This window comes from Physeter macrocephalus, chromosome 9 (genome assembly GCF_002837175.3).
Source record: "Physeter macrocephalus isolate SW-GA chromosome 9, ASM283717v5, whole genome shotgun sequence".
NCBI lineage: Eukaryota > Metazoa > Chordata > Mammalia > Artiodactyla > Physeteridae > Physeter > Physeter macrocephalus.
Genome location: NC_041222.1, coordinates 108,534,503 through 108,548,082, shown reverse-complemented (window position 1 = coordinate 108,548,082; position 13,580 = coordinate 108,534,503). Strand labels below are relative to the sequence as shown.

General features: G+C 39.6%; 1 protein-coding gene across 4 annotated transcripts in view; it reads right to left on the bottom strand.

Annotated features, from left to right (window-relative positions):
• Nucleotides 1–13,580, bottom strand: part of SPOCK3 (SPARC (osteonectin), cwcv and kazal like domains proteoglycan 3) — a 466,152-nt gene that overhangs the window by 45,863 nt on the left and 406,709 nt on the right. For 3 of the 4 annotated variants that reach the window (XM_024130846.2, XM_024130844.2, XM_024130848.2), the window contains one exon: nt 9,901–10,020. The exons of the other annotated variant lie outside the window; for it this stretch is intronic. In XM_024130846.2, coding sequence (XP_023986614.1) covers nt 9,901–10,020 — 120 coding nt within the window. The remainder of the gene's footprint in view (nt 1–9,900; nt 10,021–13,580) is intronic. 4 annotated transcript variants of the gene reach the window in all.

Below are 13,580 nucleotides of genomic sequence, written 5' to 3'. Positions count from 1 at the left end.
AGCCAAAAAAAAAAAAAAAAAAGAAAAAGAAAAAACAAAACATGACAAAAAAATGAACAACTGAATGGAAGAACAGAAAAATTCCCAGTTATATCTGGAGACTTCAACACTATTCTGTAAAAAAAAAAAAATCAGTGGAACAAGTAGATGGAAAAGAGTATAGAAGAGCTGAACAAAATTTTCAACAAACTTGAAATAACTTCTACCGATAGAACACTCCAACACATAATAACAGAATACAGGCTCCTTTCAAGTGCATTTGGAACATATTCTGAGCCATAAAACGGACTTTAACACATTTGAAAGAACTAAAACCACATGAAGTATGACATCAGAACGTACCACAATTACAGGAGAAATTAATCACAGAGAAACTCTCAAAAAACAGAGAGGTTAAAGAGAAAATAGAGGCATAGCGAATAAATGTGGCTTAAATAATTGCAAAGATGTTATTTTAATTCAGTAAGGAAATATGATCTATTGCCAGAATCCTACCACACGCCAATAAACTGGGGATGGTTTAGAGATTTAAGTGCAAAAACACATACATTAGAAGAATATCCATGTCAGTATTTTCTTAGGGAAGTCTCTCTCATAAACTAAGAACTCTGAAATCAAAAAAGATGCTGTGAGAACATATTTGCAATACAATAAAGATTTAAAAGGTTAAAATGATGGAGAGTAATCAGCTTGCTGCCACGTACTGTGTATAGTGTGAGATCATTTACATTAAAAATGTTTATGTGAATATATATGCTTGTGTGAGAATGAAGTAGGATTGGAAACCATGTGTACCAGGTTGGTAACAATTTTCACCTCATGAGGGAAGAATGGGTGGAGTTGGTAAAAGGACAATAATTCTCTTCATGTTCCTTCATGTGCATTAAAAAAATAAGCACGTGTTACATGTTATTAAAATATACGATATGAAAAATTAAATCAATAGGAAAAAACAATGTTATATATATGTTTCCTTCCCAGCTGTGACACATTAGAATAATTTAATACTCATTAATGTCTCAAAGGAATCATCATAAAATTAATCGCTTTTTAATTGGCTAGCCTGTGGCCCAAGGACCACTGTGGTGTCTAGAATCACTTGTTGCCACATTAAATAACCTATGGCAGTTATGCGTTTGAACTATTTTATTTCCTTATTATACTTTGTCCCTTCGTTTTTGCTATTACTTTTTGTTGCTTTCAAGACATCTACTGAGCAAACATTCCAGGTTTTTGTGTATTACTCAACTGGCATTATTAGAGTAAAATGTGACAAAAATAATGCTTGCTTATAAATGACTGAATATATATGACATATATATGGAATGTGAAACTTTATGTTTTGTTTTCTTTTTCTGTACAGATTTTTAAAAAATCTCTGTTGGTTTTTTTCTGGGGAGGAGGGTACTTTATCCCTTTTTCTCTAGGTTCAAATAGTTCAAATTACTGGTTAAATGTGCTCTGAACACCCTACATGATTATATTTTGAAATTAAGGTATTTATTTAGTTGCAAATGGAATGTAATAAAATTGGCAATAGTTCACTTACCCTGTGAGAAGCAAACAGCAGCCTACTTTTTAATGATTCCCAAATTTTCAAAGCTAATAATGATTCCCTCTATTTGGAATACTACACTTCCTAAACACTAGAGTTTCACCAAAATTTAGTGCTAGTAAACTCAACTGGAAAATTTCCCAGGTTATAATAATGTAACAAAACATTTTTATTACAATACATCATTCACTTAGCACCTTATTTTATATTTATCGTTTCAATCTAGCTAAATAGGAAATACATAATTTCTATAAAATTATATCTAAATATTAAGACAATACCTTAGTAATACTAAAGTGTATAATTAAATTTTATTCTGGAGAGAGTTATTGGATCTACCTACTAAAAGAAGAAAATGCAGATAACAAACAAAACAAGCAATGAGCTGAATTTTCATTTTATTACTTGAAATAAGAAAAGAAAATTTATCCACCAACTTTAGAGATCTTTGTTTTCAAAAATGAAGTTCCCTGCTATACCTAGAATGCTCCTGATTACATTATAATGGGACAGTGTTTTTAAGCCATCTGATTCCAAATTCAACCTTCCTCTCAATGTGAAGGCAGCAGACATAAAGTGTGTCATCTTGGTAAGAAATCAGAATGTGTTCGTTTACCTGGGGGTTAGTAGTCTCTCACCTTGTTTGACTGAGCAAAGCATTTGGTGGGTAGGAAAGCAAAAGTAAGATGTTATCTTAATCAATCCTAGTCAGACTGTTAATCTGAGGATTTTGAATATGATTCTGATGTCCAGATGCTACACACAGACACACACACACAAAATTGCAACCATATTAACAAACAAACCTTGGAATAGTGTTTCTGTTCTTAAATTTTTGGAGATTTAGATAACCAGATGCTTCCCAACTGACAAAAAGAAAATTAATGTAGTATCTCTTTCAGAGAAGGACAGGCATACACACACACACACACACACACACACACACACACACACACACACAATTGCAACCATATTAACAAACAAACCTTGGAATAGTGTTTCTGTTCTTAAATTTTTGGAGATTTAGATAACGAAACAAAATACATCAAGTATACAGTTTAGATAGGCACAACATATATACTGAAAAAAGGCTCAAACAGTACTTTCATGGTATGATGATAAAGAATCAGAGGCCAAATAGATCTATTTCCTTCACCTTCTCATAAAATACATTTTAAGTTTTTTACCATCTTAGGCGCTTTTCTATGGTTATTCCTTTGTGACAGCTCTAAAATATACTCAAATAAAACGTACCAAAGAAGCCTGATTTTTTTAATATAAAGTGGACTGAAGTTGTTAAAAAATAATGGCAAACTTTACCAGCTTGCTTAACTTCTTAAGAAGCTGTGACATTATTGATCTTTTTTGTCAACTGAAACCACTTAACTATGTAATATTTACAGTATCCAAGATTCAGATAAACAATCAATTCTTCTTGGGTAATGGTTATAAAATCCTTTATGTAATGGCTGTGATAAAATCTGGTCAATTAAAAACTCAGGTTAGTGTCCTATTGTGTTTGAGAGTTAAGAATAACTACTAAAATAACCAGTAGGAAAACAAACCCACTATTTTTCACCATACCTTAAATTATTTTGGGCATTGTGACAAGATGTTTAACTAATGTAAAATACAGAGCAGCATTAATTTGGTAGCCAGCGTAAGAGGCTGGCAAGTTCCCCTTCCTTATAAAGCACGCTCCGCATTCTGGGTTCACTGCCTTACAAAAAGGAGGGTACCTTCTCGTTTACGCTTCATCAAGTCTTGACCCGTTTATTTCAATCCTGCTACAGTCAGAGATTTGCCCTTCTGGAACCTGCCTGTTCCAGCAAACATGGGAAAGCAGCTACAAGACACTTTATCACTCTTCTGAAACTAGACCAATTTTTGGATGAAAACTTACAATTAGATTTTAACTTATTCACTCAACAACTTGTTCCTGGGTCCCTACTGTGTGCCAGGGCTGTCTTTCTGGGAGCTGGGGATCCCACAGAAGAAAGTTCCTGGCCTCACAGAGCTTACGTTTTACTTGGAAATGACAGAAAACAAACTAGGAAACATCCGTATATCACGTAGTGACATATGCTATAAAGGAAAGCAAGCTTGTGTTGCTGTTTTACATGTGATGGGAGTGCAGGCCTCTGAGGCTGGATATTTGGGCAACAAGCCGATGGAGGTGAGTAAGGACAGACCCCCGGGGGGAGCGTGTCCTAGGACCTCAAAACAGCAAATACAAAGCAAGTGGTTTTTTTTTTTTTTTTGTGGTACGCGGGCCTCTCACTGTTGTGGCCTCTCCCGTTGCGGAGCACAGGCTCCGGACGCACAGGCTCCAGACGCACAGGCTCAGCGGCCATGGCTCATGGGCCCAGCCACTCCGCGGCATGTGGGATCTTCCCGGACCGGGGCACGAACCCACGTCCCCTGCATCGGCAGGCGGACTCTCAACCACTGCGCCACCAGGGAAGCCCAAAGCAAGTGTTTCTGATACATTGATCAACAAATCCTGTGAGACCTCCCAGAACCCAGAGACATCAGGGCAATGGTGAGGGCACTACAGTCCTTTGTACTAACAGTTCTTAGCAATCTGGCTTAAGGGTAAGAATGAGGAGAGTGTATTCCCTACTCTGCATTCAGCTAAGGACCAGGAGTGGCTCTGCAGTTAATACACAGTGAGCTGGGCTATAAGACTCGGATAAAGGAAAACAAGGGATTTCATGGCTTGATCTGTATTTCTACTCATCATAACAGTGCAGAAAAATTAATAATTTAAATTATATATATATATAAAATAATACTAAAGAACTTAGACTATACGAATGTGCAGATTACTTTACATATGCAAAGCAGAGTAGTGAATTTCACATTGTTTAAGGACAGAAAGCATTGACAAAGCAGACCCGCGGGGACACCAGTCTCCACTCTCCTGTGCCCACACTTCAGTGGCTGCCCGCGCCATCCCTGAACTCATTCTCTGACTTTTACTGTCTGTTAGTCTATAAGGTTAGATCAAACAGACCTAAGTTTTCAGAGTTATTTTGTAAGAAAATAAATATTCTATTCACAGTCTAACAACATAGAAAGCAAACTCTATATTTCCAGACAGTAAACAGGGGCCATTTTTATGAAAATTACCTTTGATTTAAACATCACTGGAGATACAGATCCATGAAAAGACAAGCATCTATCTCAAGGGTAACACGGTACGTGTTAAACAACAGATACTGGCACTTAAGCATACTTATTTGCGCGACCAGAAAAATAGACACGTCTTGGCCCTGCCTTACATATTCGCCCCTGGCAATAATATTTCGATGTTTGAATACAAACAAGAATTTTTCTCTGAATTGCTTTCCCGATCTGTCACTCTTTCTAGGTTAAACTGGAAGTTGGCTGGTGAAGCATCAGGCAGGTGCTCTGACCACTCAAGATGCAGTGACCCCCCCCGCAGGATGGACTTCGTTCTACTGTCCCCTCATTGTCCAGTGAGTGTTGCAGTCTAAAGGTGGGGTGCAGGTCAGGATGGGGGCTTCCCGTCCCCACGGAGGGACAGACTAGGGGTCCGAGGATGGACAGGAGGGGACGGACTCTGAGAGCCTGACCGCAGACAACCGTAGGCTCTGGGGAAGGCCAAGACCCACTCTCTCTAGATCTGGCACCGCGGGTTGGGTTTCACGATGGAGGCCAGCCCAGCTAAGGGACCCGCGGGGGAAGTGGCCTCTTTCAAGGCTCAGAGACCGGGGGCCTTCCTGATGGTCCGAGGCAAAGCCAAAGGGAGGCTCTTCCCACCCCGTGAGAGAAGGCTGCCAACGAAGGGCCGGCCCCCAACAGACGGGCCCCAGTGAGCAGACGAAGGAAGGTCCGCGCATGGAAAGGACCCAACAGCCGGAGGGAAAAATCAATGACTCGCGCAGCTGAGCGAGTGAGGAGACGGCCCACTTACATTTAGACACACACACGGGTACTTCCGGGCGCGCACATTTAAAAGTACACAACTGCTCTGCAGACCGAAAACCGTAATTTTCCCGGCTAAGCCATCCCGCACGTGCATGGTAGGCGGGCAGCAAACTAGCGGCCCAGACGACACATCAGAACACAGACCCGAGCCGTGAAAGGGCTGAAATTCTGAGAAACACAGAGGCGGCTGCAGGGTCTCGCATTCCTGCTTGGTAGGTAAGTGGGTCAACCACGCAGAGAAACATTTCCCAAGTCCTCAGTTGTGCTGCCTCAGAACCCCCACTAACCTCTTCCCCGACAAAGGTACTTCTAGCCCTGCTCACCCCTTCCTGTAAAGGAAAAGCCTTCTTCTGCCTGATTTGAGACGCTTGCAAGTTTGAGGTGGAGGCATTCTCGCCATCGCAAGAGTCTTTAAATAAAGTCTCTCTTTACTTAGTCTGGGTTTGTTCCCTTTTCGTGTGTTTTCCCCCGAGACATGGATGGTTGATCGGATGCGGATCCCACACGTCTGAAGCAAGGTCCTGCAGTGACACCCCACCTTGTGGTGGACGGTGGGAAGGACGCGGCGGCAGGCTTCGCTCTGGGTTTGTTCTTATTTGACATTTTTATGGTGTCCTGAACACCCCTTGGGCCCCACTGACGTCACCCGGGGCTTCTCCGCCCAGTCCCGACCCTCCGCCCCTGCGGTCACTCAAGCTCAGGGCTCCGCCCCAGCAGCGGCAGGTCTCGAGGGGTTCAGGGGCTCCAGGAGCAACCACCTTGGGCTAAAAAAGCTCATTTTGTTAAAAATATAGTTTTATCCTAAGATAAAATTTACCCTAAGATAAAATTTATCCTAAGACTAATTTTCAAAACCTGTATAAGATAAAATCTACACAGATACAAAAAATGATAAAATGTTCCCCCAAATGTTATTTGTCATGGTTACGGCTGGCTAATATTTAAAGGGTGTATTTATTCACATAATATTTTTAAATTACTATCAAATATTATACTGGTACAAAATTAAAATGTGATTTCTTTTCTTCTCTAATGACAAAGTTTTCTTGGATTATTGGCCTACTCTTAAAAAGAGATTGTAAAATAAGTTTTTCTTTGTCTTCTGGGCAATGTGCCTAAATGGTAAACATTCTGTGTCTGATCAGAATATTTTCCTGTGCCTTATGTTTATCTTAATTATTAAAAAAAACCCAAAATACAAGTCTGCTTACCATCATACTGAAGACTCAGAAGCCAACCATGTATGTTTAACAAGAAAGACACTTAAGTCTAAGTAATAAAGACTGACAATAAAATGTTAGTAACTATATAAGGCAAATGTAATAAATTTGAAAGTAGGAGTGGTAATATTACTTTCCGATAACTGAAATCTATGCTAAAAAGTGGTAAGTAGGCTAGAGTGTAATAAAATAAAGGAATAAGAAGCATAATCAATGGATGAAACAGAAATAAATCCATATTATCTAAAAAACAGAGCAGCAAACACATACAGCAAGAAGCACAAAAAGTACTAGAAGGACATATTTAAATACAATTATAAGGTAAGCCATCAATATGGATTTCTCAGAATTAAACATATAAGCTGACATAACTGAGGATGTTTTTTTGTTCGGTTTTTGGCTATGGACTGAATTGTGTCCCCCCGCAAATTCATGAATATGAAGCCCTACCCCCCAAAGAGATGGCATTTGGAGGTGTGGGCTTTGGGAGGTGATTAGGTCATGAAGGGAGAACCTCATGATGTGATCAGTGGCCTAAAAGACAGACTCCAGATCCCTCTCTCGCTCTCTCTCTCTCTCTCTGCCTTGTGAGAAGACAGCTGTCTCCAAGCCTGGAAGTGAGCCTTCACCCTGACCCCAATCTGCCAGCACCTGATCTAGGACTTCCCAGTCTCCAGAATTTGAGAAACAGATGTCGAGTGTTCAATCCACCTGGTCTAGGGTATTTAATTATAGTAGCCTGAGCTGACTAAGATGTTATATTTTGTTTTGCTGTGCAAAATCCCCGCCAACCTTTGCCAATATTTTGTAATCAATTCACTACTAAAAAAGGAAATAAAATTAGATTAACAATGAAATGTAACAGCATGCTCACCAGAATGAACAGTTAAAAAGAATGGTAGTAATTTTTTTACTGCCAGGGATGAAGCCAAAAGTTAACTCTCGTGCTTTGCTGTTAGAAATTAGAAATGCCCTAAGCTTTCTGCAAAGCAGTCTGGTAACATCTATTATTGTTTATAATTTGAAATGCGTGCACATCTTGACCTATTACTTCGACTACCTGGAATCTTCCTTATAGAAATAAAAGCCTACCAATTAACCACAGAATTGATTGAGAAGGAGAAAATAATGCAAACAGTAAATAATCATTCCTAGGGGAACAAGTACTTGATTAAATTATGGTATATCCACACAATGTAGTATTTTGATGGCTTCTTTGCTTCATCCATCCATTAATTCTACTCAGTTTTAACGTTAGTGAATGCTACGTGTCAAATTATTCTACGTTCTGATGATACAATGGTGATCTCTCATTCATGGTTGTCTAGTGTGCAGAGAGAGAGAAAATACACAAAAAATGTGTAGATGAATATTACAGTAGACGGTGAGAGATGCTATGGAGGAAAAACGGGACTAGAAAAGAGATGGGGAGCCCAGTACTGGCGGGCCGGTGTCAGGAGAGGCTTCACCCAGGGGTAGGCAGGTCTGAGGAGCTGAGGGTCTCAGCCACTTCCCATCTAGGGACTTGTCTTATCTTTTAACAGCTTCCTTTTGGAGATTTACGCCCTTTGGCCTCTGACCCCTTCAGGCTCTATAAATAATCCTCTACCTACCGTTTCACTGATTCTGCAAAGACATTCAACTCCCAAAGAGCTTCCTGTTAATTCGCCCACAATATTAAAACTGTCTCATTTTTTGTAAGAAAAAGCCAGAAAGGGAAATAATATTTAGGAATGTGTACAATTAACCAGGCATTGTACTGCATGTCCTACAAGCTCTCCTTTTATCCATTTCCAAATACAGGAGGGATTATTAGGCTTAACTAAGCTCAACAGAGAAAGGTGAGAGTAAGCAATACAAATATTCAAGTATGAGTACTGGGAGAACAGGTGTGGACATGAATCAAAAAAGTCAATACGGAAGGATCTGGAACAAAACTTTACGTTACGCTGGACATGAATACAGGGGCAAACATACTTTATTATTTCCATTAAGTAAGATCAGGCATCTTACTTACTCTCAAGGCATCAAAAAATTAGCTTCTGCCAAAAATTTAAACGATAATTCTGGAGACAAGCCTGGAAGCGCTCCTACGAGGTAGGGAAATACTGTGGTTTCTGAGGACTTCCTAAGAAGCAGCATACAGATGTGGCCACCACACATTCACACACAATTATTATGTCTTTCTGTGAAAGCTGAATGAAAAATAATTATTACGTTCTTTTGAACATAAATACGATCCATAAACACCAAGCGTTGGGATTACAGAAAATTCCTTGGTGACAAGAAAACAAATGGGGCATTTTAGGAAACAAAGATTAGGGATGGCTGGGCCCTCTTATCAAGTGATTCTGTTAGAAACGGGGAGCTGAGGGTTGCGAGTGGGAGTTCATGGCCTCATGGCAATAAGCAGCGGGCGCTGGGCCCTTCTCTGCCAGCCGGATGCTGCTCCTGGTCACTGTCCAACCTTCGCCCCTTGCATCTTAGAGCAAATGAGGCGGTCTTGGAAAGCTCCCCCAAATTAAGCTCAGGTTTCAATATCTTTCTTTTACGTGCATGAAAAATGTTATAGATATTTTTTAGAAATGAAAAAATATAAAATGAAGAGTTCATAAAATGATTCATAGCAAGTGCACTATTTCAGGTTGCAGTTCCTATTTCTGAGAAATTAAAAAACACTTTTATATAGATTATATAGATGAAAGACTCATGTAAGATTCATTTGGCTCTTATTTCCTTCTTTCTTTGATGAATTTGATTTGCAGCATGGTAAACATCCTGTTTCTACTGACATACTTGGGTCAAACCAGAAATGACTAAGGTGGAGGAGGGCTAATCGTGTTGTTTAAAAATCTAAGCACTTCAAAATTATTACCTTTGCTCCCCGTGTTGTTCTACTCTTTAGCACTTCAGCCAAAATACTGGAAAATATTCCTACTCTTTCAATTCACCTGGAAGCTCAATGCTGTCTCTAATTCCTTTTCCAATCGGAGTTGTCACAAATGCTTTATTTCCTTGCAAAATACATGTTATGGCTGAGCTTGGAAGTAAAAACAATGTTCAGACTTCTGTTCAGCATCTAAGTAAACAGTAAACTTTGACCTAAGTGATTCACTGGACATAAAATCCCATATCAAAGACAACGACACACATCAAATTTAGAAGCCTTACTGCTTCTCTCCGGCCGCAGCGATGCTTTCGTCTTCTTGTTCTGGCCTCCACTCTCATGCAGGGCCTTGAACCAGTCCCGCAGTCTGCTGGCCATCTCCCTGAGCTCCAGGTCACTGCAGGCTGAAAACAAAGAGGAACAACACAAAGCCTGAAGAGTCACTGAGCATCTTGTCAGCGCTGGTCTCAAATTATTCCAATACCTAAAAGGTAACAACAACTAAAAGAGGAAAACTAACACAGTTGCTAATTGTGCTTTAGCCTTGAAAAACGAAATATGTGTTTGCAACATAACAAGATGTAATATAACAGTAACACTTCTTTAATAAAGAAATATGACTAGTGGAATTCTGCTTGCACTCTTCAGAGGTTCTCCGTGTTAACATCACATGGATCTAGTCATAATATTTACGTACTGAACACATCATGGGAAGATGCTGGTGGATCGTCTGGGGAAATAAGGGCCTGAAAAACCAAAATGAATACTTACACATTTATTATTGGCTCTACCTAGTATAATAGCTTAGGATTTATAAACCTGCATGAGTATGTGCAATATATGTAGGAATTATCAAATATAAATATGTGCTGTTTTTATTTGGTTTAATCTTAATCCTACATATTTTTTGACCACAGAAAAGGAAGAGCTCTTATTTGACATTAGGAAAGATTGGAAAATATTTAAGAAAATGATATCACATTCCTGTTGTAAAAGGAAGGTGTTAGCAAACTTTCACATGTGGACTCAATTAATTCCTCTTTTCAAAATATTGTTATTTACCAATAATTATGTTCTTAAAATTAGTCTATACAATAAGAGTAGCAGAATATATTTTACAAATAAGTATGTGTGTGTGTGTGAGACTAGTGCTAAAATATGGTATGTCAAATTCAGTAATTTGTTGCCAAACTATTTTGAAAATATAAGAAATACTTATTTATATTGTTACCAGAGACCTCATTCCTCTTCAGGTAACTAATGTGCAATTTCCTGAACCAAGTGCCCTTTAACAGACTCTTCCTGCTCAGTCTGTTAAAAACAATAATTTATACAATGATATTAAAGTGTTACGTTACTTAATATATGCTATACACATTATATTACAATATGTATTATATATAATGTAACATGTACAACATAAAAAATAGAGTATAGTGTACTGCAATATAATTTAAGAATCTAAGACCACTTCCTGGTATTAAATAAAACTGCAGATTAATAGGCCCTCCCGGTACCCAGTGAGGTGGATGACCCATATCAGCAAATCACTGTGACATTTCAGGACCCTGGAGGCATAAAACAAGACCCTAAAACAGCTGTGGAGGGAGAGCAACACAAAGTGCCGTGTGCAAAGAATAAAGACTTGGAATGTCTTCAGACTTTTCAAGAGTAACATTGACAGGCAGCAAGACAACTGGAAAATTACTTCGCAGTTTATAATGGGAATCCTACATCCAGAAAAATCAGGTGGGAGAGTAAGCTAAAGACATTTGAAGTATATAAGATCCCAAGATTAACCACCCACATCACCTTTCCCCAGGAGCCGCTGGAAGATGTGATCCATCAGAGAGAGAACTGATGACTGGATGTGAGACACAGGAAATATGAGCCTTAGGAGAGAAGTTAGGCGGTTTCTGGGACGACGGGAAAGAGGGTCCCAGGACACGTGCTGTGGGTTTGAGCATCGCTGGTCAAGGGTTAGGGCTGCAGGATTTAAAGCTATCATTTCATCCAGGGAAACAATGAGCTATGTGAAGGTGGAAGAAAACATCACCTTTACAGGTCACGTCCAGGCTGGCTGAGGCTGAGGGACGGAGACAAAGAGTCCCTCTCATGTGACCGTGGACACTCCAGCCCGCAGCTCTGTGCCCACAGACATGGAGGCGAGAGTCAGCTGACTCCACAAGCTGCTAGGCAGAAGAAGACGAAAGCCCACCTGAAGAAAGGCATTCTTCTACGTAAGCACATGTGCTCATTCAGCTGACACGCAGCTCTGGAGGGAAAAGACAAGGCTGATGAGGCTAGTTCTCTCCAGCGGGGGGGAAGCAGATGAAGGAAGGAAAGTGCTGTGAGGGAGTCTTATGTTTACCGTTCATCTCTTTTTTCCTATTCAATTGTGTGCTTAAACCCCTGTTAACATTCAAAAATAAATAGAAAGTTTTAAATTTCTCTCAAGAATTAATTACAATGCTTGTAACCCTTCACCCAGCATTTCTCTCTCTTAAAAATTATCTTGCAGGTGTACCACACATACACAAGCTTATTTACATTGCACAACATCATTTATTCAGCAGTTCTCTAACAGCAGGGGGGTTAATAACACTGCTCTTCAGCAGTGGCCTGGTGGGATAAGCCAGGGACATCCACCCCCAATGACGCTCTGAGTCATTAATACGTTAAGAAGGTCATTATGTACAGACTTGGAACAATACCTACACTACAGCTTCTGGTGAAAAAAGATGAACACAAAAGATATTTGGTACACTTCTGTTTGTATATAAAGGGAGGAAAATGTGTTTGTTCATGTATGCCTAAAATATATCCGGAAATACACAGGAGAGATTGAGAGATTTTCACCTCTGCAAGGGGGATGGGGGAGAGGAGATCCAGGTTGGTGGAGACGTCTGTGTATGTACATTTATACTTTTATTTTATTTTTTACTTCTTCCCACCCATATGATAGTCCTTTATTTATATATATATTTATTTAACTTTCATTTATAATTTTAAACATTACAGCATGTTAATGCATTACCTACTTTAAACAAATAAACATTCAAAAATGAATTTTACTTTTCTCTTTCCTTTATCCACCTTATATTTTTCCCAAACTACACCCAGCAAAGAGCAGAGTTTCATCCAATAAAATAGCTGCTGAGAATCATAAAAAGTCTGTTGAAAAGGTGGCATAAATTTTCTTTTATTGTGTTAATTTTAGTGATATAGTGCTTACCATGTATATCTAATGAAATGTTTGTAAACTTGTATGATTTTTATGAGGTTAAGTAATTTACATTTAAAAATAATACCATTAAAAAAATTTCCTCAAATATGAGACATTACACCGCTTTACTGTGTGTCACACACACCTTAAGGTTCAACAGAAGGTTATGTATGTCTTGTAATAGAACATTCTAGGAATTTAGAATACTGTGGTAATAATAACAATGATATGATAACAGCAGCTAACACTACACACTTACTGCTACTTCTTTACAGATATGAGCATGTTTAATCCTGATAAAAACTCTATGAAGATTATACTACTGTGTGGACCTTCAAGATGGCGGAAGAGTGAGACGTGGAGATCACCCTCCTCCCCACAAATACATCTGAAATACATCTACATGTGGAACAACTCCTACAGAACACCTACTGAAAGCTGGCAGAAGACCTCAGACCTCCCAAAAGGCAAGAAACTCCCCACGTACCCAGTAGGGCAAAAGAAAAAAGCAAAAACAGCGACAAAGAATAGGGACGGGACCCACACCAGTGGGAGGGAGCTGTGAAGGAGGAAAGGTTCCCACACACTAGGAGCCCCTTCGCGGGCGGAGACTGCGGGTGGCGGAGGGGGGGCGCTTCGGAGCCACGGAAGAGAGCGCAGCCACAGGGGTGCGGAGGGCAAAGCGGAGAGATTCCCGCCCAGAGGATCGGTGCCGACCAGCACTCACCAGCCCGAGAG